The 21943-nt window shown below is 53.8% G+C and overlaps 1 protein-coding gene across 1 annotated transcript in view; it reads left to right on the forward strand.

Moving 5' to 3' along the window:
- AHNAK2 (AHNAK nucleoprotein 2) overlaps positions 1-21509 on the forward strand; it is a 72140-nt gene extending 50631 nt beyond the window's left edge. The window contains exon 7 of the mRNA XM_040068511.2: positions 264-21509. Within this exon, the coding sequence (XP_039924445.2) occupies positions 264-20507 (20244 nt within the window). The 3' untranslated portion in view covers positions 20508-21509. The remainder of the gene's footprint in view (positions 1-263) is intronic.
- Positions 21510-21943: the final 434 nt, after the last annotated feature.

Here is a 21943-nt window from a genome sequence, read left to right on the forward strand (position 1 = left end):
TAGATTTATATATAGAAACCTCTGTTTACTGCAGTGTTTTGCAAGAAAACAAAATCTTCAGAAATCCATACATTATAGTCCGTTTGTTTTATGTAATTTCTGCCTGACATTGCATATTTATATAATCTTCAGGGGTTTTTTTAATATAACAATAGATACTAGTAATAAAAAGAACATTTTTCTACATATTTTATAGTAGTTTTTTTTCATTGAATCTATATTTAGGTTACTTCTAATCTTCTGACTACTATTTGTTCTTTTAGGAAAAAGAACTCAGTGAGAGCATTCCTGAAGAAACACTGCAAGTTTCAGGAAAAGCCATTTCAGAAGAAGACAAGGAAACACTGATTGTAAGCCAAAGGGTAGGAAGAAGTAAGAGAGCTAAAAAAGATAGATTATCATGGCCAAAATTTCAATCAATTAAAAATAAAAAGATATTGAGGCACAGAAGATCTCATAGTACATCAGATGCATATGAGCCTGCTATACAGGATATTTCCCCTACAAGCACGGACACAGAGTCTCAATATCCACAAGAAGTCCATACCAAAGAGAAAAAAGGAAGCCAAAGGAAGCTGAAGTTCCCTAGCATTGGATTCAGAATGCACAGATCCAAACTAGAACCACAAGAGAAGCAAAAAAAAGAAATAAAAACTACACTGATCTCTGAAAGAGAAAAAATATGTAAAGATGATATAAGCCTGGAAAATCCTGAAGTCTTAACTGTTGAATATACTACATCTTCTTCTTATGAAATTAAAATAGGAGAGGGACATGAAACTTTAACAGAAGACTTAAAAGAAATGAAAAATGGCATTCCATCTCATGTAAAACAATGCCCTGAAGTTGAAACAAGCATTAAAAAAGACAAGGAAGCAACATCAAAATTTAGTGAAATTAAAGTACCAGACATAACAACAGAGATACCAGAGCCCTGTTTAGATACAGCTGAACTGAAAGTAAGCCCAACTAAAAAATCACCACAAGCTTCATCAAAATCCCGAAGAAAGAAACAAAAAGGGACAGCAGATAAAAAAGACAGAGAAAGTGGAATTAACATAGACTTGATGGGTCACGCAGCTAAGGGATCTGTACAGGTAAAAGGCCTAGAAATAGGCACTGCTAAAGCAGAATTGCAGACATCTGACACACTAGAGACAGGAGAAAAACAAGCAGAAGACGTCACACAAATACTAAATATTCAGAAAATAAATTATGGAATGTCAGTGTCCACAAGAAAAGAGACAGAGACTGACACCACTGAACAGGGAGGTGACGTTCCACAGTCAGTACGAGAAAGAACAGTTGATATGACTTCAGAGGACAACACGAATTTCAGTGTGAAAACTCTTAAGCGGGATGCAGAATCAGAAGTGTCTACCTGGAAAATACAAATGCCATCATTCAAACTGGCCAAAACATCTAAAACTGACATGAAAATAACAACAGATGAAAGCAGAGAGGACATACAAGATAGGGTAAAAAAGGAAATAGAAAAAGATGGCATGCCCAAAAATGATAAAGCCCTAAAGACAGAACCTGGAATAAATACTGGAGAAAAAGATACAGAGGAGAAGGAAAGCAAATTCAGACTGCCAAAGTTAAAATTCCCTACATTTACCTGGTCAACTACAAAGGAAGAAAGGGTCCAAGCGGAAGCACAGATAGGTGAAAGGGAAGTACAAGTGAAAACCCTAGAAAATGCAGAAGGATTTCAGGCAAGTGGAAAAATAGAAGAAATAACAGTTCCAAGTGATGAAATGCAAATAGGGACATCCAAAGGAAAAACAAGTAAAAATGACATAAAGCAAAACCCAAAAGACCCCTTGAAAAGTCCAAAAAAGGCAGTAATAAAATCTTCCGCAATGGAAATTAACAATGAAGACACAACAGGAAAAACAGTGATTTCAAAAACTAATATTGAAACAAACAAGAGAGAATTCAGTAAGGAAACAAAAGAAGGAATTATGGAAATTACAACATCTGACGTCAAAGCTCCCAAGGTGGACATCAGCCTGCCCTCTGTCGACGTCGCTCTTCCACAGGCCAGCGTCGACCTGCAGGCACCTGAGGCCACCCTTAGCCTTGAAGGAGATGCTAAAGTTCCAGAGAAGGAGCCTGCCAAGACCAAGGATGGCAAGTTCAAGATGCCCAAGTTCGGCATGCCTTCCTTTGGCTGGTCCAGCAGCAGAGAGGCCAAGGGCACCGTGGCCGCCGAGGTGGACGTCAGCCTCAAGGAGCCTGAAGTGACGGTGCCCTCGCCAGCCGCCGAAGTGGACGTGACGCTGCCCTCGGCCGACATCCAAGTGCCCGGCGTGGAGGCCGCCGTCGAGACGGCCGCCGGAGCAGCAGAGGGCGAGAAAGGCCGATTCAAGATGCCCGACGTCAAGATGCCCAGCGTCAAGCTGCCCAAAGTCAAAGCTCCCCATGCGCAGGTCAGCCTGCCCAAGGCCGAGGTCTCGCTGGCCAAAGGCCAGGAGGGCGAAGTCGCCCTGCAGGGCCCCGAGGCCGAAGCCAGCCTGGAGGTGGCCGCCGGCAAAGCTGAGGGCGGCGGCATGAAAATTCACATGCCCAAAGTCAAGGTGCCCAGCGTGGTCTTCTCCAAGCCCACCCTCAAGGCTCCCAAACTGGACGCAGACGTCAGCCTCCCGCAGGCAGAGCTCAAGGCAGCCGACGCCGATGTCAGCATCGCAGCCCCCGACGTCAAGCTGCCCTCCGTCGAAGGCTCCCTCGAGCTCCAGGCACCCGACATAGACCTCAAAGCGCCCTCCGCCGAAGGCAAGCTCGAGCTGGAAGGCACGGGCCTGAAAGGCAAGCTCAAGATGCCCAAGTTTGACAAGCCCAAATTCGCAGTGTCCTCCCCCAAGGCCGAGGTGCCCGCAGCCGAGGTCAGCCTGCCCAGCGCAGAGGTCGACCTTCCCTCTGCCGCCGTGACGGCCGCAGTGGAGGGCTCCGCACTTGGCCTCAAGGCCGACGTCCCCGGCGCCAAGACAGAAGGCGCAGGCTGGAAGCTGGAGAAGCCCTCCCTCAAGATGCCCAAAGCTGACATCAAAGCTCCCAAGGTGGACATCAGCCTGCCCTCCGTCGACGTCGCTCTTCCACAGGCCAGCGTCGACCTGCAGGCACCTGAGGCCACCCTTAGCCTTGAAGGAGATGCTAAAGTTCCAGAGAAGGAGCCTGCCAAGACCAAGGACGGCAAGTTCAAGATGCCCAAGTTCGGCATGCCTTCCTTTGGCTGGTCCAGCAGCAGAGAGGCCAAGGGCACCGTGGCCGCCGAGGTGGACGTCAGCCTCAAGGAGCCTGAAGTGACGGTGCCCTCGCCAGCCGCCGAAGTGGACGTGACGCTGCCCTCGGCCGACATCCAAGTGCCCGGCGTGGAGGCCGCCGTCGAGACGGCCACCGGAACAGCAGAGGGCGAGAAAGGCCGATTCAAGATGCCCGACGTCAAGATGCCCAGCGTCAAGCTGCCCAAAGTCAAAGCTCCCCATGCACAGGTCAGCCTGCCCAAGGCCGAGGTCTCGCTGGCCAAAGGCCAGGAGGGCGAAGTCGCCCTGCAGGGCCCCGAGGCCGAAGCCAGCCTGGAGGTGGCCGCCGGCAAAGCTGAGGGCGGCGGCATGAAAATTCACATGCCCAAAGTCAAGGTGCCCAGCGTGGTCTTCTCCAAGCCCACCCTCAAGGCTCCCAAACTGGACGCAGACGTCAGCCTCCCGCAGGCAGAGCTCAAGGCAGCCGACGCCGATGTCAGCATCGCAGCCCCCGACGTCAAGCTGCCCTCCGTCGAAGGCTCCCTCGAGCTCCAGGCACCCGACATAGACCTCAAAGCGCCCTCCGCCGAAGGCAAGCTCGAGCTGGAAGGCACGGGCCTGAAAGGCAAGCTCAAGATGCCCAAGTTTGACAAGCCCAAATTCGCAGTGTCCTCCCCCAAGGCCGAGGTGCCCGCAGCCGAGGTCAGCCTGCCCAGCGCAGAGGTCGACCTTCCCTCTGCCGCCGTGACGGCCGCAGTGGAGGGCTCCGCACTTGGCCTCAAGGCCGACGTCCCCGGCGCCAAGACAGAAGGCGCAGGCTGGAAGCTGGAGAAGCCCTCCCTCAAGATGCCCAAAGCTGACATCAAAGCTCCCAAGGTGGACATCAGCCTGCCCTCCGTCGACGTCGCTCTTCCACAGGCCAGCGTCGACCTGCAGGCACCTGAGGCCACCCTTAGCCTTGAAGGAGATGCTAAAGTTCCAGAGAAGGAGCCTGCCAAGACCAAGGACGGCAAGTTCAAGATGCCCAAGTTCGGCATGCCTTCCTTTGGCTGGTCCAGCAGCAGAGAGGCCAAGGGCACCGTGGCCGCCGAGGTGGACGTCAGCCTCAAGGAGCCTGAAGTGACGGTGCCCTCGCCAGCCGCCGAAGTGGACGTGACGCTGCCCTCGGCCGACATCCAAGTGCCCGGCGTGGAGGCCGCCGTCGAGACGGCCGCCGGAGCAGCAGAGGGCGAGAAAGGCCGATTCAAGATGCCCGACGTCAAGATGCCCAGCGTCAAGCTGCCCAAAGTCAAAGCTCCCCATGCGCAGGTCAGCCTGCCCAAGGCCGAGGTCTCGCTGGCCAAAGGCCAGGAGGGCGAAGTCGCCCTGCAGGGCCCCGAGGCCGAAGCCAGCCTGGAGGTGGCCGCCGGCAAAGCTGAGGGCGGCGGCATGAAAATTCACATGCCCAAAGTCAAGGTGCCCAGCGTGGTCTTCTCCAAGCCCACCCTCAAGGCTCCCAAACTGGACGCAGACGTCAGCCTCCCGCAGGCAGAGCTCAAGGCAGCCGACGCCGATGTCAGCATCGCAGCCCCCGACGTCAAGCTGCCCTCCGTCGAAGGCTCCCTCGAGCTCCAGGCACCCGACATAGACCTCAAAGCGCCCTCCGCCGAAGGCAAGCTCGAGCTGGAAGGCACGGGCCTGAAAGGCAAGCTCAAGATGCCCAAGTTTGACAAGCCCAAATTCGCAGTGTCCTCCCCCAAGGCCGAGGTGCCCGCAGCCGAGGTCAGCCTGCCCAGCGCAGAGGTCGACCTTCCCTCTGCCGCCGTGACGGCCGCAGTGGAGGGCTCCGCACTTGGCCTCAAGGCCGACGTCCCCGGCGCCAAGACAGAAGGCGCAGGCTGGAAGCTGGAGAAGCCCTCCCTCAAGATGCCCAAAGCTGACATCAAAGCTCCCAAGGTGGACATCAGCCTGCCCTCCGTCGACGTCGCTCTTCCACAGGCCAGCGTCGACCTGCAGGCACCTGAGGCCACCCTTAGCCTTGAAGGAGATGCTAAAGTTCCAGAGAAGGAGCCTGCCAAGACCAAGGACGGCAAGTTCAAGATGCCCAAGTTCGGCATGCCTTCCTTTGGCTGGTCCAGCAGCAGAGAGGCCAAGGGCACCGTGGCCGCCGAGGTGGACGTCAGCCTCAAGGAGCCTGAAGTGACGGTGCCCTCGCCAGCCGCCGAAGTGGACGTGACGCTGCCCTCGGCCGACATCCAAGTGCCCGGCGTGGAGGCCGCCGTCGAGACGGCCACCGGAACAGCAGAGGGCGAGAAAGGCCGATTCAAGATGCCCGACGTCAAGATGCCCAGCGTCAAGCTGCCCAAAGTCAAAGCTCCCCATGCACAGGTCAGCCTGCCCAAGGCCGAGGTCTCGCTGGCCAAAGGCCAGGAGGGCGAAGTCGCCCTGCAGGGCCCCGAGGCCGAAGCCAGCCTGGAGGTGGCCGCCGGCAAAGCTGAGGGCGGCGGCATGAAAATTCACATGCCCAAAGTCAAGGTGCCCAGCGTGGTCTTCTCCAAGCCCACCCTCAAGGCTCCCAAACTGGACGCAGACGTCAGCCTCCCGCAGGCAGAGCTCAAGGCAGCCGACGCCGATGTCAGCATCGCAGCCCCCGACGTCAAGCTGCCCTCCGTCGAAGGCTCCCTCGAGCTCCAGGCACCCGACATAGACCTCAAAGCGCCCTCCGCCAAAGGCAAGCTCGAGCTGGAAGGCACGGGCCTGAAAGGCAAGCTCAAGATGCCCAAGTTTGACAAGCCCAAATTCGCAGTGTCCTCCCCCAAGGCCGAGGTGCCCGCAGCCGAGGTCAGCCTGCCCAGCGCAGAGGTCGACCTTCCCTCTGCCGCCGTGACGGCCGCAGTGGAGGGCTCCGCACTTGGCCTCAAGGCCGACGTCCCCGGCGCCAAGACAGAAGGCGCAGGCTGGAAGCTGGAGAAGCCCTCCCTCAAGATGCCCAAAGCTGACATCAAAGCTCCCAAGGTGGACATCAGCCTGCCCTCCGTCGACGTCGCTCTTCCACAGGCCAGCGTCGACCTGCAGGCACCTGAGGCCACCCTTAGCCTTGAAGGAGATGCTAAAGTTCCAGAGAAGGAGCCTGCCAAGACCAAGGACGGCAAGTTCAAGATGCCCAAGTTTGGCATGCCTTCCTTTGGCTGGTCCAGCAGCAGAGAGGCCAAGGGCACCGTGGCCGCCGAGGTGGACGTCAGCCTCAAGGAGCCTGAAGTGACGGTGCCCTCGCCAGCCGCCGAAGTGGACGTGACGCTGCCCTCGGCCGACATCCAAGTGCCCGGCGTGGAGGCCGCCGTCGAGACGGCCACCGGAACAGCAGAGGGCGAGAAAGGCCGATTCAAGATGCCCGACGTCAAGATGCCCAGCGTCAAGCTGCCCAAAGTCAAAGCTCCCCATGCGCAGGTCAGCCTGCCCAAGGCCGAGGTCTCGCTGGCCAAAGGCCAGGAGGGCGAAGTCGCCCTGCAGGGCCCCGAGGCCGAAGCCAGCCTGGAGGTGGCCGCCGGCAAAGCTGAGGGCGGCGGCATGAAAATTCACATGCCCAAAGTCAAGGTGCCCAGCGTGGTCTTCTCCAAGCCCACCCTCAAGGCTCCCAAACTGGACGCAGACGTCAGCCTCCCGCAGGCAGAGCTCAAGGCAGCCGACGCCGATGTCAGCATCGCAGCCCCCGACGTCAAGCTGCCCTCCGTCGAAGGCTCCCTCGAGCTCCAGGCACCCGACATAGACCTCAAAGCGCCCTCCGCCGAAGGCAAGCTCGAGCTGGAAGGCACGGGCCTGAAAGGCAAGCTCAAGATGCCCAAGTTTGACAAGCCCAAATTCGCAGTGTCCTCCCCCAAGGCCGAGGTGCCCGCAGCCGAGGTCAGCCTGCCCAGCGCAGAGGTCGACCTTCCCTCTGCCGCCGTGACGGCCGCAGTGGAGGGCTCCGCACTTGGCCTCAAGGCCGACGTCCCCGGCGCCAAGACAGAAGGCGCAGGCTGGAAGCTGGAGAAGCCCTCCCTCAAGATGCCCAAAGCTGACATCAAAGCTCCCAAGGTGGACATCAGCCTGCCCTCCGTCGACGTCGCTCTTCCACAGGCCAGCGTCGACCTGCAGGCACCTGAGGCCACCCTTAGCCTTGAAGGAGATGCTAAAGTTCCAGAGAAGGAGCCTGCCAAGACCAAGGACGGCAAGTTCAAGATGCCCAAGTTCGGCATGCCTTCCTTTGGCTGGTCCAGCAGCAGAGAGGCCAAGGGCACCGTGGCCGCCGAGGTGGACGTCAGCCTCAAGGAGCCTGAAGTGACGGTGCCCTCGCCAGCCGCCGAAGTGGACGTGACGCTGCCCTCGGCCGACATCCAAGTGCCCGGCGTGGAGGCCGCCGTCGAGACGGCCACCGGAACAGCAGAGGGCGAGAAAGGCCGATTCAAGATGCCCGACGTCAAGATGCCCAGCGTCAAGCTGCCCAAAGTCAAAGCTCCCCATGCACAGGTCAGCCTGCCCAAGGCCGAGGTCTCGCTGGCCAAAGGCCAGGAGGGCGAAGTCGCCCTGCAGGGCCCCGAGGCCGAAGCCAGCCTGGAGGTGGCCGCCGGCAAAGCTGAGGGCGGCGGCATGAAAATTCACATGCCCAAAGTCAAGGTGCCCAGCGTGGTCTTCTCCAAGCCCACCCTCAAGGCTCCCAAACTGGACGCAGACGTCAGCCTCCCGCAGGCAGAGCTCAAGGCAGCCGACGCCGATGTCAGCATCGCAGCCCCCGACGTCAAGCTGCCCTCCGTCGAAGGCTCCCTCGAGCTCCAGGCACCCGACATAGACCTCAAAGCGCCCTCCGCCAAAGGCAAGCTCGAGCTGGAAGGCACGGGCCTGAAAGGCAAGCTCAAGATGCCCAAGTTTGACAAGCCCAAATTCGCAGTGTCCTCCCCCAAGGCCGAGGTGCCCGCAGCCGAGGTCAGCCTGCCCAGCGCAGAGGTCGACCTTCCCTCTGCCGCCGTGACGGCCGCAGTGGAGGGCTCCGCACTTGGCCTCAAGGCCGACGTCCCCGGCGCCAAGACAGAAGGCGCAGGCTGGAAGCTGGAGAAGCCCTCCCTCAAGATGCCCAAAGCTGACATCAAAGCTCCCAAGGTGGACATCAGCCTGCCCTCCGTCGACGTCGCTCTTCCACAGGCCAGCGTCGACCTGCAGGCACCTGAGGCCACCCTTAGCCTTGAAGGAGATGCTAAAGTTCCAGAGAAGGAGCCTGCCAAGACCAAGGACGGCAAGTTCAAGATGCCCAAGTTTGGCATGCCTTCCTTTGGCTGGTCCAGCAGCAGAGAGGCCAAGGGCACCGTGGCCGCCGAGGTGGACGTCAGCCTCAAGGAGCCTGAAGTGACGGTGCCCTCGCCAGCCGCCGAAGTGGACGTGACGCTGCCCTCGGCCGACATCCAAGTGCCCGGCGTGGAGGCCGCCGTCGAGACGGCCACCGGAACAGCAGAGGGCGAGAAAGGCCGATTCAAGATGCCCGACGTCAAGATGCCCAGCGTCAAGCTGCCCAAAGTCAAAGCTCCCCATGCGCAGGTCAGCCTGCCCAAGGCCGAGGTCTCGCTGGCCAAAGGCCAGGAGGGCGAAGTCGCCCTGCAGGGCCCCGAGGCCGAAGCCAGCCTGGAGGTGGCCGCCGGCAAAGCTGAGGGCGGCGGCATGAAAATTCACATGCCCAAAGTCAAGGTGCCCAGCGTGGTCTTCTCCAAGCCCACCCTCAAGGCTCCCAAACTGGACGCAGACGTCAGCCTCCCGCAGGCAGAGCTCAAGGCAGCCGACGCCGATGTCAGCATCGCAGCCCCCGACGTCAAGCTGCCCTCCGTCGAAGGCTCCCTCGAGCTCCAGGCACCCGACATAGACCTCAAAGCGCCCTCCGCCGAAGGCAAGCTCGAGCTGGAAGGCACGGGCCTGAAAGGCAAGCTCAAGATGCCCAAGTTTGACAAGCCCAAATTCGCAGTGTCCTCCCCCAAGGCCGAGGTGCCCGCAGCCGAGGTCAGCCTGCCCAGCGCAGAGGTCGACCTTCCCTCTGCCGCCGTGACGGCCGCAGTGGAGGGCTCCGCACTTGGCCTCAAGGCCGACGTCCCCGGCGCCAAGACAGAAGGCGCAGGCTGGAAGCTGGAGAAGCCCTCCCTCAAGATGCCCAAAGCTGACATCAAAGCTCCCAAGGTGGACATCAGCCTGCCCTCCGTCGACGTCGCTCTTCCACAGGCCAGCGTCGACCTGCAGGCACCTGAGGCCACCCTTAGCCTTGAAGGAGATGCTAAAGTTCCAGAGAAGGAGCCTGCCAAGACCAAGGACGGCAAGTTCAAGATGCCCAAGTTCGGCATGCCTTCCTTTGGCTGGTCCAGCAGCAGAGAGGCCAAGGGCACCGTGGCCGCCGAGGTGGACGTCAGCCTCAAGGAGCCTGAAGTGACGGTGCCCTCGCCAGCCGCCGAAGTGGACGTGACGCTGCCCTCGGCCGACATCCAAGTGCCCGGCGTGGAGGCCGCCGTCGAGACGGCCACCGGAACAGCAGAGGGCGAGAAAGGCCGATTCAAGATGCCCGACGTCAAGATGCCCAGCGTCAAGCTGCCCAAAGTCAAAGCTCCCCATGCGCAGGTCAGCCTGCCCAAGGCCGAGGTCTCGCTGGCCAAAGGCCAGGAGGGCGAAGTCGCCCTGCAGGGCCCCGAGGCCGAAGCCAGCCTGGAGGTGGCCGCCGGCAAAGCTGAGGGCGGCGGCATGAAAATTCACATGCCCAAAGTCAAGGTGCCCAGCGTGGTCTTCTCCAAGCCCACCCTCAAGGCTCCCAAACTGGACGCAGACGTCAGCCTCCCGCAGGCAGAGCTCAAGGCAGCCGACGCCGATGTCAGCATCGCAGCCCCCGACGTCAAGCTGCCCTCCGTCGAAGGCTCCCTCGAGCTCCAGGCACCCGACATAGACCTCAAAGCGCCCTCCGCCGAAGGCAAGCTCGAGCTGGAAGGCACGGGCCTGAAAGGCAAGCTCAAGATGCCCAAGTTTGACAAGCCCAAATTCGCAGTGTCCTCCCCCAAGGCCGAGGTGCCCGCAGCCGAGGTCAGCCTGCCCAGCGCAGAGGTCGACCTTCCCTCTGCCGCCGTGACGGCCGCAGTGGAGGGCTCCGCACTTGGCCTCAAGGCCGACGTCCCCGGCGCCAAGACAGAAGGCGCAGGCTGGAAGCTGGAGAAGCCCTCCCTCAAGATGCCCAAAGCTGACATCAAAGCTCCCAAGGTGGACATCAGCCTGCCCTCCGTCGACGTCGCTCTTCCACAGGCCAGCGTCGACCTGCAGGCACCTGAGGCCACCCTTAGCCTTGAAGGAGATGCTAAAGTTCCAGAGAAGGAGCCTGCCAAGACCAAGGACGGCAAGTTCAAGATGCCCAAGTTCGGCATGCCTTCCTTTGGCTGGTCCAGCAGCAGAGAGGCCAAGGGCACCGTGGCCGCCGAGGTGGACGTCAGCCTCAAGGAGCCTGAAGTGACGGTGCCCTCGCCAGCCGCCGAAGTGGACGTGACGCTGCCCTCGGCCGACATCCAAGTGCCCGGCGTGGAGGCCGCCGTCGAGACGGCCACCGGAACAGCAGAGGGCGAGAAAGGCCGATTCAAGATGCCCGACGTCAAGATGCCCAGCGTCAAGCTGCCCAAAGTCAAAGCTCCCCATGCGCAGGTCAGCCTGACCAAGGCCGAGGTCTCGCTGGCCAAAGGCCAGGAGGGCGAAGTCGCCCTGCAGGGCCCCGAGGCCGAAGCCAGCCTGGAGGTGGCCGCCGGCAAAGCTGAGGGCGGCGGCATGAAAATTCACATGCCCAAAGTCAAGGTGCCCAGCGTGGTCTTCTCCAAGCCCACCCTCAAGGCTCCCAAACTGGACGCAGACGTCAGCCTCCCGCAGGCAGAGCTCAAGGCAGCCGACGCCGATGTCAGCATCGCAGCCCCCGACGTCAAGCTGCCCTCCGTCGAAGGCTCCCTCGAGCTCCAGGCACCCGACATAGACCTCAAAGCGCCCTCCGCCGAAGGCAAGCTCGAGCTGGAAGGCACGGGCCTGAAAGGCAAGCTCAAGATGCCCAAGTTTGACAAGCCCAAATTCGCAGTGTCCTCCCCCAAGGCCGAGGTGCCCGCAGCCGAGGTCAGCCTGCCCAGCGCAGAGGTCGACCTTCCCTCTGCCGCCGTGACGGCCGCAGTGGAGGGCTCCGCACTTGGCCTCAAGGCCGACGTCCCCGGCGCCAAGACAGAAGGCGCAGGCTGGAAGCTGGAGAAGCCCTCCCTCAAGATGCCCAAAGCTGACATCAAAGCTCCCAAGGTGGACATCAGCCTGCCCTCCGTCGACGTCGCTCTTCCACAGGCCAGCGTCGACCTGCAGGCACCTGAGGCCACCCTTAGCCTTGAAGGAGATGCTAAAGTTCCAGAGAAGGAGCCTGCCAAGACCAAGGACGGCAAGTTCAAGATGCCCAAGTTCGGCATGCCTTCCTTTGGCTGGTCCAGCAGCAGAGAGGCCAAGGGCACCGTGGCCGCCGAGGTGGACGTCAGCCTCAAGGAGCCTGAAGTGACGGTGCCCTCGCCAGCCGCCGAAGTGGACGTGACGCTGCCCTCGGCCGACATCCAAGTGCCCGGCGTGGAGGCCGCCGTCGAGACGGCCACCGGAACAGCAGAGGGCGAGAAAGGCCGATTCAAGATGCCCGACGTCAAGATGCCCAGCGTCAAGCTGCCCAAAGTCAAAGCTCCCCATGCGCAGGTCAGCCTGACCAAGGCCGAGGTCTCGCTGGCCAAAGGCCAGGAGGGCGAAGTCGCCCTGCAGGGCCCCGAGGCCGAAGCCAGCCTGGAGGTGGCCGCCGGCAAAGCTGAGGGCGGCGGCATGAAAATTCACATGCCCAAAGTCAAGGTGCCCAGCGTGGTCTTCTCCAAGCCCACCCTCAAGGCTCCCAAACTGGACGCAGACGTCAGCCTCCCGCAGGCAGAGCTCAAGGCAGCCGACGCCGATGTCAGCATCGCAGCCCCCGACGTCAAGCTGCCCTCCGTCGAAGGCTCCCTCGAGCTCCAGGCACCCGACATAGACCTCAAAGCGCCCTCCGCCGAAGGCAAGCTCGAGCTGGAAGGCACGGGCCTGAAAGGCAAGCTCAAGATGCCCAAGTTTGACAAGCCCAAATTCGCAGTGTCCTCCCCCAAGGCCGAGGTGCCCGCAGCCGAGGTCAGCCTGCCCAGCGCAGAGGTCGACCTTCCCTCTGCCGCCGTGACGGCCGCAGTGGAGGGCTCCGCACTTGGCCTCAAGGCCGACGTCCCCGGCGCCAAGACAGAAGGCGCAGGCTGGAAGCTGGAGAAGCCCTCCCTCAAGATGCCCAAAGCTGACATCAAAGCTCCCAAGGTGGACATCAGCCTGCCCTCCGTCGACGTCGCTCTTCCACAGGCCAGCGTCGACCTGCAGGCACCTGAGGCCACCCTTAGCCTTGAAGGAGATGCTAAAGTTCCAGAGAAGGAGCCTGCCAAGACCAAGGACGGCAAGTTCAAGATGCCCAAGTTCGGCATGCCTTCCTTTGGCTGGTCCAGCAGCAGAGAGGCCAAGGGCACCGTGGCCGCCGAGGTGGACGTCAGCCTCAAGGAGCCTGAAGTGACGGTGCCCTCGCCAGCCGCCGAAGTGGACGTGACGCTGCCCTCGGCCGACATCCAAGTGCCCGGCGTGGAGGCCGCCGTCGAGACGGCCACCGGAACAGCAGAGGGCGAGAAAGGCCGATTCAAGATGCCCGACGTCAAGATGCCCAGCGTCAAGCTGCCCAAAGTCAAAGCTCCCCATGCGCAGGTCAGCCTGCCCAAGGCCGAGGTCTCGCTGGCCAAAGGCCAGGAGGGCGAAGTCGCCCTGCAGGGCCCCGAGGCCGAAGCCAGCCTGGAGGTGGCCGCCGGCAAAGCTGAGGGCGGCGGCATGAAAATTCACATGCCCAAAGTCAAGGTGCCCAGCGTGGTCTTCTCCAAGCCCACCCTCAAGGCTCCCAAACTGGACGCAGACGTCAGCCTCCCGCAGGCAGAGCTCAAGGCAGCCGACGCCGATGTCAGCATCGCAGCCCCCGACGTCAAGCTGCCCTCCGTCGAAGGCTCCCTCGAGCTCCAGGCACCCGACATAGACCTCAAAGCGCCCTCCGCCGAAGGCAAGCTCGAGCTGGAAGGCACGGGCCTGAAAGGCAAGCTCAAGATGCCCAAGTTTGACAAGCCCAAATTCGCAGTGTCCTCCCCCAAGGCCGAGGTGCCCGCAGCCGAGGTCAGCCTGCCCAGCGCAGAGGTCGACCTTCCCTCTGCCGCCGTGACGGCCGCAGTGGAGGGCTCCGCACTTGGCCTCAAGGCCGACGTCCCCGGCGCCAAGACAGAAGGCGCAGGCTGGAAGCTGGAGAAGCCCTCCCTCAAGATGCCCAAAGCTGACATCAAAGCTCCCAAGGTGGACATCAGCCTGCCCTCCGTCGACGTCGCTCTTCCACAGGCCAGCGTCGACCTGCAGGCACCTGAGGCCACCCTTAGCCTTGAAGGAGATGCTAAAGTTCCAGAGAAGGAGCCTGCCAAGACCAAGGACGGCAAGTTCAAGATGCCCAAGTTCGGCATGCCTTCCTTTGGCTGGTCCAGCAGCAGAGAGGCCAAGGGCACCGTGGCCGCCGAGGTGGACGTCAGCCTCAAGGAGCCTGAAGTGACGGTGCCCTCGCCAGCCGCCGAAGTGGACGTGACGCTGCCCTCGGCCGACATCCAAGTGCCCGGCGTGGAGGCCGCCGTCGAGACGGCCGCCGGAACAGCAGAGGGCGAGAAAGGCCGATTCAAGATGCCCGACGTCAAGATGCCCAGCGTCAAGCTGCCCAAAGTCAAAGCTCCCCATGCGCAGGTCAGCCTGCCCAAGGCCGAGGTCTCGCTGGCCAAAGGCCAGGAGGGCGAAGTCGCCCTGCAGGGCCCCGAGGCCGAAGCCAGCCTGGAGGTGGCCGCCGGCAAAGCTGAGGGCGGCGGCATGAAAATTCACATGCCCAAAGTCAAGGTGCCCAGCGTGGTCTTCTCCAAGCCCACCCTCAAGGCTCCCAAACTGGACGCAGACGTCAGCCTCCCGCAGGCAGAGCTCAAGGCAGCCGACGCCGATGTCAGCATCGCAGCCCCCGACGTCAAGCTGCCCTCCGTCGAAGGCTCCCTCGAGCTCCAGGCACCCAACATAGACCTCAAAGCGCCCTCCGCCGAAGGCAAGCTCGAGCTGGAAGGCACGGGCCTGAAAGGCAAGCTCAAGATGCCCAAGTTTGACAAGCCCAAATTCGCAGTGTCCTCCCCCAAGGCCGAGGTGCCCGCAGCCGAGGTCAGCCTGCCCAGCGCAGAGGTCGACCTTCCCTCTGCCGCCGTGACGGCCGCAGTGGAGGGCTCCGCACTTGGCCTCAAGGCCGACGTCCCCGGCGCCAAGACAGAAGGCGCAGGCTGGAAGCTGGAGAAGCCCTCCCTCAAGATGCCCAAAGCTGACATCAAAGCTCCCAAGGTGGACATCAGCCTGCCCTCCGTCGACGTCGCTCTTCCACAGGCCAGCGTCGACCTGCAGGCACCTGAGGCCACCCTTAGCCTTGAAGGAGATGCTAAAGTTCCGGAGAAGGAGCCTGCCAAGACCAAGGATGGCAAGTTCAAGATGCCCAAGTTCGGCATGCCTTCCTTTGGCTGGTCCAGCAGCAGAGAGGCCAAGGGCACTGTGGCCGCCGAGGTGGACGTCAGCCTCAAGGAGCCTGAAGTGACGGTGCCCTCGGCAGCCGCCGAAGTGGACATGACTTTTCCTGACTCTAAGCTCCAAACTCCCAGTTCTGATGTTCCCCCAGATTCTTCCAGTTTTAAAGAGGAGGAAATTGGTAAATCTAAAACTTCTGCCTTTAGAATGCCTAAAATTTCTCTTTCGAAAACTTCCAAACCTCTTGCACAAAACCAGCCTGGATTTCATGTTTCTGTTTCCGAAACTCTTTGTCCTTCTTTAACAGGTGAAGCTTCCTCCCTTCCGTGTGAGTGTGTTGGATCTAAACCTTTGCTTGACATTCAGGGAGAGGGTGTATCTAAAAGTGCCAAATTCAGGGTTCCTAGCATTGGTTTCTCTAAAGCTGAATTGACTTCATCTAAAATTGATCAGGAGTCCTCATTGCAAAAGGGGGATATTACTCTTACTAAATACCAAATTAAGCTTTCAGAATCTCAATCAAAACCAGCATCTCTTGCTGAAGAAAATCTTTCAGATTTTGAAATTTTAAGTGAAGATGGTTCTGAGGAGCAAGGAGGTTTTAAGCTAGAGGGCAAAACATCATCAGCTGAAATATCTTTGGTTGACACAGAAGTCACAGTTAAAATTCCTAAATTCCGAAAACCAAAATTCAGAATTCGATCTAAGGGAAAAGCACCTGAAGGTGACATTGTTAACGTGGGATCTGAAATTTCCAGGGGAGGGATAACATCTGATATGACTGATCCTGATATTGAAAAACCAGCTCGAATATCTGATGCCCAACTTGGTGTCAAGTTGCATAAGCCTTCATTTGAAGTTGTTCTGGATGCACCAACAGTGGATCCAAATTCACCCATGGAGATTACCTTGCCAAAATTAGAAGCAGAAATCCATGGCCCAGATTTAGAGTGCAAGGCGGAACAGGAAGTAGTTACAGGAGAGAAGGGTACTGAGGAGAAAGAAAACAAATTTAAATCATCAAAATTCAGACTACCTTCATTTAGGTGGTCACCAAAGAAAGAAGCTATTGCTCCTTCTCATGTTGAGGAACATGTGGAAGGACCCACTTTGTCTACTTTATCTGGAGACATGGGATCTGAATTAACTTTTCCTACTCCTGAGAATCACTACCTCCATGAAGAATGTGATACAACAGAAAAAGATGGTGAAAAGGCCAAAACTAAGAAGTCCCAATTTACCATGCCAAAGATCTCATTCCCTAAAATTAAGGGTCAGAAAGTACAAGTCTCTCTGACCACACTGGAAACTGATGTTTCTGAAACCAAACAAAAAAAAGAAGGTGTTTCTGTTCAGAAATCTGAGAAAGAGAGTAGTGGAGAAGGGGTGGGACTGGGCATAAAAGTGCCAAAAGTTACAGTCCCAACTTTGGAATTTTCCAAACCAGAAGCCAAAGCTCCCAAAACAGAGATGGATATTAGCATGCCTACAGGTGATGTCACAGTTTCTACCTGTGAAGAAGATGAGCTGACATTGAAATCAGCTGCTGCTAGTGCCAGCCTCTCCATGTCAGATATTAAGATGATACCTGAACGTTCACTTGAGGTGAAGAGTCCTGACATAAGTGTTGAAAGAACAACAGGTGAAATTGCTGTAGGTGATGTAGAGATAAAAGCTGAAGGTTCTGAAGGGAAAACAAAAATGCCTAAATTCCAAATGCCAAAGGTAGGAATTACACTTTCTAAAGGGAAAGGGTCAGAAAAGGATGTTGGCCAATCCAAATCAGAAGTCAAGGTTCCCCAACTAAAAGCAACGGTAGAAATATCTGACATTGCTGTTGAAACACCAGACTTGGAAGTGGAATGTGGCACAGAATCGGCGACTTACAGCGCTGAAGCCAAAATTACCAAAACTGACAGTAAGGCATCAGAGGCTGATGTTCACCTCCCATCAGCTGACATTTCTATTCCAAAAACAGACAATGATATTCAGGAATCAGATGCAACAGTAAAGATCAAGGGGGAAATAAAGCAAGATGGAGATGGAGATGGAGAAGAGAAAGAAGGGAATTTCAAAATGCCCAAATTCAAACTTCCATCCTTCAGTTGGTCACCAAAGAAGGAAGCAAGTGTTAAACCAGATTCTGGAGCAAATTTGGAAGACCAAAAGCATGCTGTCATGTCAAGCAGAATAGACACAGAAGTGAAAGGAACTGCAACTTATGATCAAGGTAGTGGGCCAGACCTTGATTTGGAAATATCTGCAGGAAAAGTTGAACAAAAAAGTCCACTTAAAAAGCCTCAATTTGTCATGCCCAAAATTTCACTCTCCAAGATCAAGGTTCCAAAATCTCAGTCTCATTCACCAAAAGTTGAAGCTAATGCTACTCTTTCTAAAACAGAAATAGAGGTTGAAGATTCAATTAAGATACCTGATATAGAAAAAAGTCATCCTGAAGGGACTGAAGAAGGGGCACAAATAAGCATAAAACTGGCTGACACTATGATCCACACTCTGGAGTTTTCCAAAGTAGAAACTGAAGCTTCTAAAACTGAAATAACAGTCAGCTCAGCAAAGACTGATGCTTCTTTGGCTCCTTCAGAGGGGAGTTTTCAACCAGTTGACTTAAAAATAAGTTCTACCAATGAAGGTAACATTCAAAAAACTGGTATTAAACTCCCCAAAGGAGAAGCTTCAGTTGATTTGAAGAGCCCTGATATAGTAACAGAAAGTTCATCAGTTATGGATGGAAGCAAAGTGAAATTGGAAGGTCCTGAAGGGAAGATCAAAGTGCCCAAATTCCAGAAGACAAAGTTTGGAATCTCCCTAACAAAAGGGAAAGTCGCAGAGACGGAGATCAGCTCTCCAAAAAGAGAGGCTGAGCTACCCCAGCTGAAAATGACAAATGAAATTGCTGACATTGCTGTGGGAGTACCAGCATCAGAACTTACATCTGATATGTCAGATCCTGGAGTAGTTGATGGTAAGATAAAAACACCCCAAGCTCTGATGGGTGGCATTGAAGATGCAAAGGTAGACATAAGCACCCAGTCAGTGTCTAAACCAAAGACAGAGGGAGTTATGGAGAGCCTTGAGGAGAAGGAAATCAAATTAAAAGAACATGAAATAAAAGCTGAAGAAGTTCAGACTGAAGAACATCAGGGATGGTTTAAAATGCCAAAATTCAGAATACCTACATTTGGCAGATCATCTTTAAAGGAAAAAAAGAGTGATGCTGGTATTGAAAGCAGTATGGAAAAAGCTCAGGCAACTATTCCTTCTGCTAAAGTAGAAACGGAAACAAGTATTCCTGGAAATACCTTCTCATTACCACATGCAGTTGCTGAAATTACTATTGGAAAAGACGGGATTCAAAAATTAGGAGATTCTGTGGAGAGTTCTGATGTTAGCTTGCCAAAGATGGAAGGAAATATTTCATTATCCACAGAAGGAACAGATAGAGTGAATATTCCAAAAACAGAAACTTATGCAGACATAGTTAAGCGCAGCGTTGAAGAACATACTTCAGAAATCACAGTGTCTGCAGCAGAGTTGTCTAAATCATACCCATCTGCTTCAGAAACTGACAAAGACAAGAGTTCAGCAAATAGGTTTCTAGAGCATAAAGGCAAATCACAGGATATAAAAGTCCCAAATCTAGAAAGTTCCATGAAGTTAGAGACATCAGGGGTAGGATGCAAGCCATCATCAGCTGAAATTACTTTGGATGCAACACAGAAGAAAGGAGATGTTAGTCTTTCAAAGGAAGAGCTAGATATTCAAAATAAAGAGGCAGTAATTAAAAAAGGAAAGATAAAGGGCAAGGTGAAAATCACAGGAAAAGACAGTGAAGAAAGTCAGCTAAAAAGAACTGCGTGTGAATGGTCTACAACAAAAGGATCAGAAGGTGGTACTTATGTTACTGCTAAGCTGGAAGATCTAAAGGTAGAAGTTCCAACAGTGAAGACGGATGTTAAAATTACTATAGTAGATCCTGAAATGAAATTTCAAGTGAAAAGTGTTGAAAAGAATGTGTCTGCAGGAGTGGAAGTGCAAGTAGAAGACAGAGCAGAAACAAGTAAAATTAAAGCATACAAGTTTAAGATTCCAAAGTTTGGAATGTTGCATTCAGAAATCAAGGGTTTTGAAGATGACACTGTTTCTCCAAAGTCAGAAGCTGATTCAGCACCTAAAAGTAAAAGAGGCACAGCAGAAATGCAGTTACAAAAACCAGAAGGATCAGTTGGCCTGGAAAATCAAGCTCTAGATCATATAGAAGCATCTACCAGAATAACAGGGGAAACAGTGGACCAAACACAAGGTGTCCCAGAAGTAAGTGTAAGAATTCCCAAACTAAAAATACCAAGGTTCACTTTCAGAACTCTCCCAATTGAAGCTGATGTTTTACTGTCAAAAGTAGTAACAGATCCAAAGGGATCTAGTACTGACATTGAAATAGTGAAAGTGCAAGCAAGTTCTGTTAGCCCTGAAGAAACACCACGAGCTCTAGAGGGGGGTATTCAAAAAGCAAAAAGCAAAATTTTAACGCTGACTGAACCTGACATTAAAACAGCACAAATGACAGCTACCATAGAGTCCTCCCTTTCAAGTGCAGGGCAAGACATCCATTGGTCTTACATAGAAGGCCAAGAAGTAAGTGAGAAAGTAAAACCTGAACACGTTGCTATTGAGCGGTGTGAGATTTACACTACTGAAATACTGAAAGAATCAGAGATTCTGTCATCAGAGGTCAAAACTGCTGCTTTGGGATTCTCATTGCTCAAGGCGAAGTTGCCCGAATCGCACAGTGATTTAGATGTGCTGGTCCAGCAGCCATCTCCAACGGGAGATGCATCAGTGAGAAAACCTACAGGTGCTGGTGAAAGCTTTGGAGTAGCAGCACAGAGAACTGGCAGTGCTGAACTTAAACTACGTGACAAACCATACCGTGAGTCTGAAGAATCTAGAGAAAAAGTAAGTTTGACAAAAACATCTGCTGCTGAAGTAAAATGTTCCAGTAAACTTGAAGAGAGTTTTCCTGATAAATCACCAGAGGGAATAATTGCAGATCCTCTCTCTAAAGATGAAGATGTAGTTGAAGCAGTGGAAGGTGAAGAAAAAGGCATAACCAATGAGAAAGAAAAGACTGATAATAAAAGGTCTCCTGGAAGATTCAAATTTTGGCTTCCAAGTATTGGCTTTTCATCTTCTGGGGATGAAACAAGCACAGATGCAAAACCAGAAATAAAAAAATCAGTTCCAGAAGATGTGAAACCTGCTGACACATCAGATGATTCTTCTAAGCAGGCTGAAAAACCTGGATGGTTTAGATTTCCCAAGCTTGGTTTCACATCTCCTTCCAAAAAGGCTAAGTCTGTTGACAAAGAAGAGGTGGGTCATAAAGAGGGTAGACTCTCAGATGAAGATAGCCCAACAGATAAACCAGATGTGTTTTTTGATGCACAAGAAAGCTTATCACCTAAAGAAGTAGGAGAAGGTGAAAAAGCTGAAATTGATGGGGCCTCATCTATTGTGACGTCTTCAGCAAGAACTGAACTAATCTTGCTGGAGGAAGAAAAAGATAGTAAATCTAATATTGTTGGAGAAACAACCAAATGAATGTTGTATGTTCTCAATCCTCAATGAAAACAAAATCATCCATATGTACAGAAGAGAATGTTTTCCTAATTTTTTACTAACTGAAAATTAAACCCCAAGGCTGGTATTCATAAAAACACTTGAACAGAATTTACTACATTCAAAATTTCAAGTACATAGATGTACTATATTGTACACTAAAAAAAAATAATGATTTCTTCATATCTACCCCAAGGGCAATGATCATGACAGGTGCAGAGGGGCCCATAGTTTGAGCAAAGACTGAGTAGATACCAGAACCATGAAAGTAAATCATTAAAAGGTGCAACGATAGAAAAAACTTTTTAAAGAGGCTTCTCAAAACACACCAATTATATTCAGATTACAGATTATTTCCAAAATGGGTTCTAAACTAGTACTATGAGAAATATACTTGCCTGTTTAGATTTTGGAACTTTCTGATCTACTTTTGATTTGTTATTAAAATGTTTTTCTTTATTTCAGCTATGGCAGTATGTATATTCCACAAACATTTTAATATATAAAATAACAATTAAATACTAGTGTAGAGAGACTAATGCTTTGCCTCTTCCTCTCTCTCTTTTTTTTTTTTTTTTTTATTGTGGTGGGTCCTATTTAGCCTTACAATAATTAAAAAAAAAAAAAAAACAACCAACAGCAAAAACCAACAGAATCATTTCAAGACCAAAAAACATGTAACTAAATCATGTTTGTAAGATACCAGAATAAAACATGCTTACAGAGAATATTATTCAATTGTGGATAAATAAAATTTTATGTATATACTTATGGGATAGTTAAATGCCTTAGAATGATGTGCCACACTGGTGGAATTGCTTCAGAGATTTTCTGGGGAAGAAGGTGTATATAATTATTTGCTCTTTTGTTTATACTAAAGCTTCTCTAAAGTGCACAATGAAAACAAGAGTGCGTATGTGACAGCTTTCACATGTACCATTAAAACACTGTCTGTATTCTTAATTCACAATAAACTCACCATACGAATAATAACTTGAGTAGCAGGAGTTACTGACATTTCTGATTTGGGAAATCCCAGCCCAAATTTGCAAAAGCTTGTATGTACTTCACTGTCTGCTGAGGTGGATGCTTAATGACAGCAGAGTCCCTAAATATAGGGGTAATGGAGACTTTTCACTCTTACAATCCCAAGCTGAATCATAGAATATGCTGGCTCAGAAGGAACCTGTCAGGATCCTTGAATCCCACTCCTGGCTCTGCACAGGATATGCCAAGACTCACACCATGTGTCTGAGAGCATTGTCCAAAGGCTTCTTGAACTCTTGTCTGACTTGGGGCGGTGACTGCTGACCTGGGGAGTCTGTTCCAGTGCTCAAACACCCTTTGGGTGAAAAACCTTTTTATAAGATTCATCCTAAACCCCTCATCACTCAGCTCCAGCCATTTTCTCAGGTCCT

The sequence above is a fragment of the Hirundo rustica genome, chromosome 6, assembly GCF_015227805.2.
Source record: "Hirundo rustica isolate bHirRus1 chromosome 6, bHirRus1.pri.v3, whole genome shotgun sequence".
Taxonomy (NCBI): Eukaryota; Metazoa; Chordata; class Aves; order Passeriformes; family Hirundinidae; genus Hirundo; species Hirundo rustica.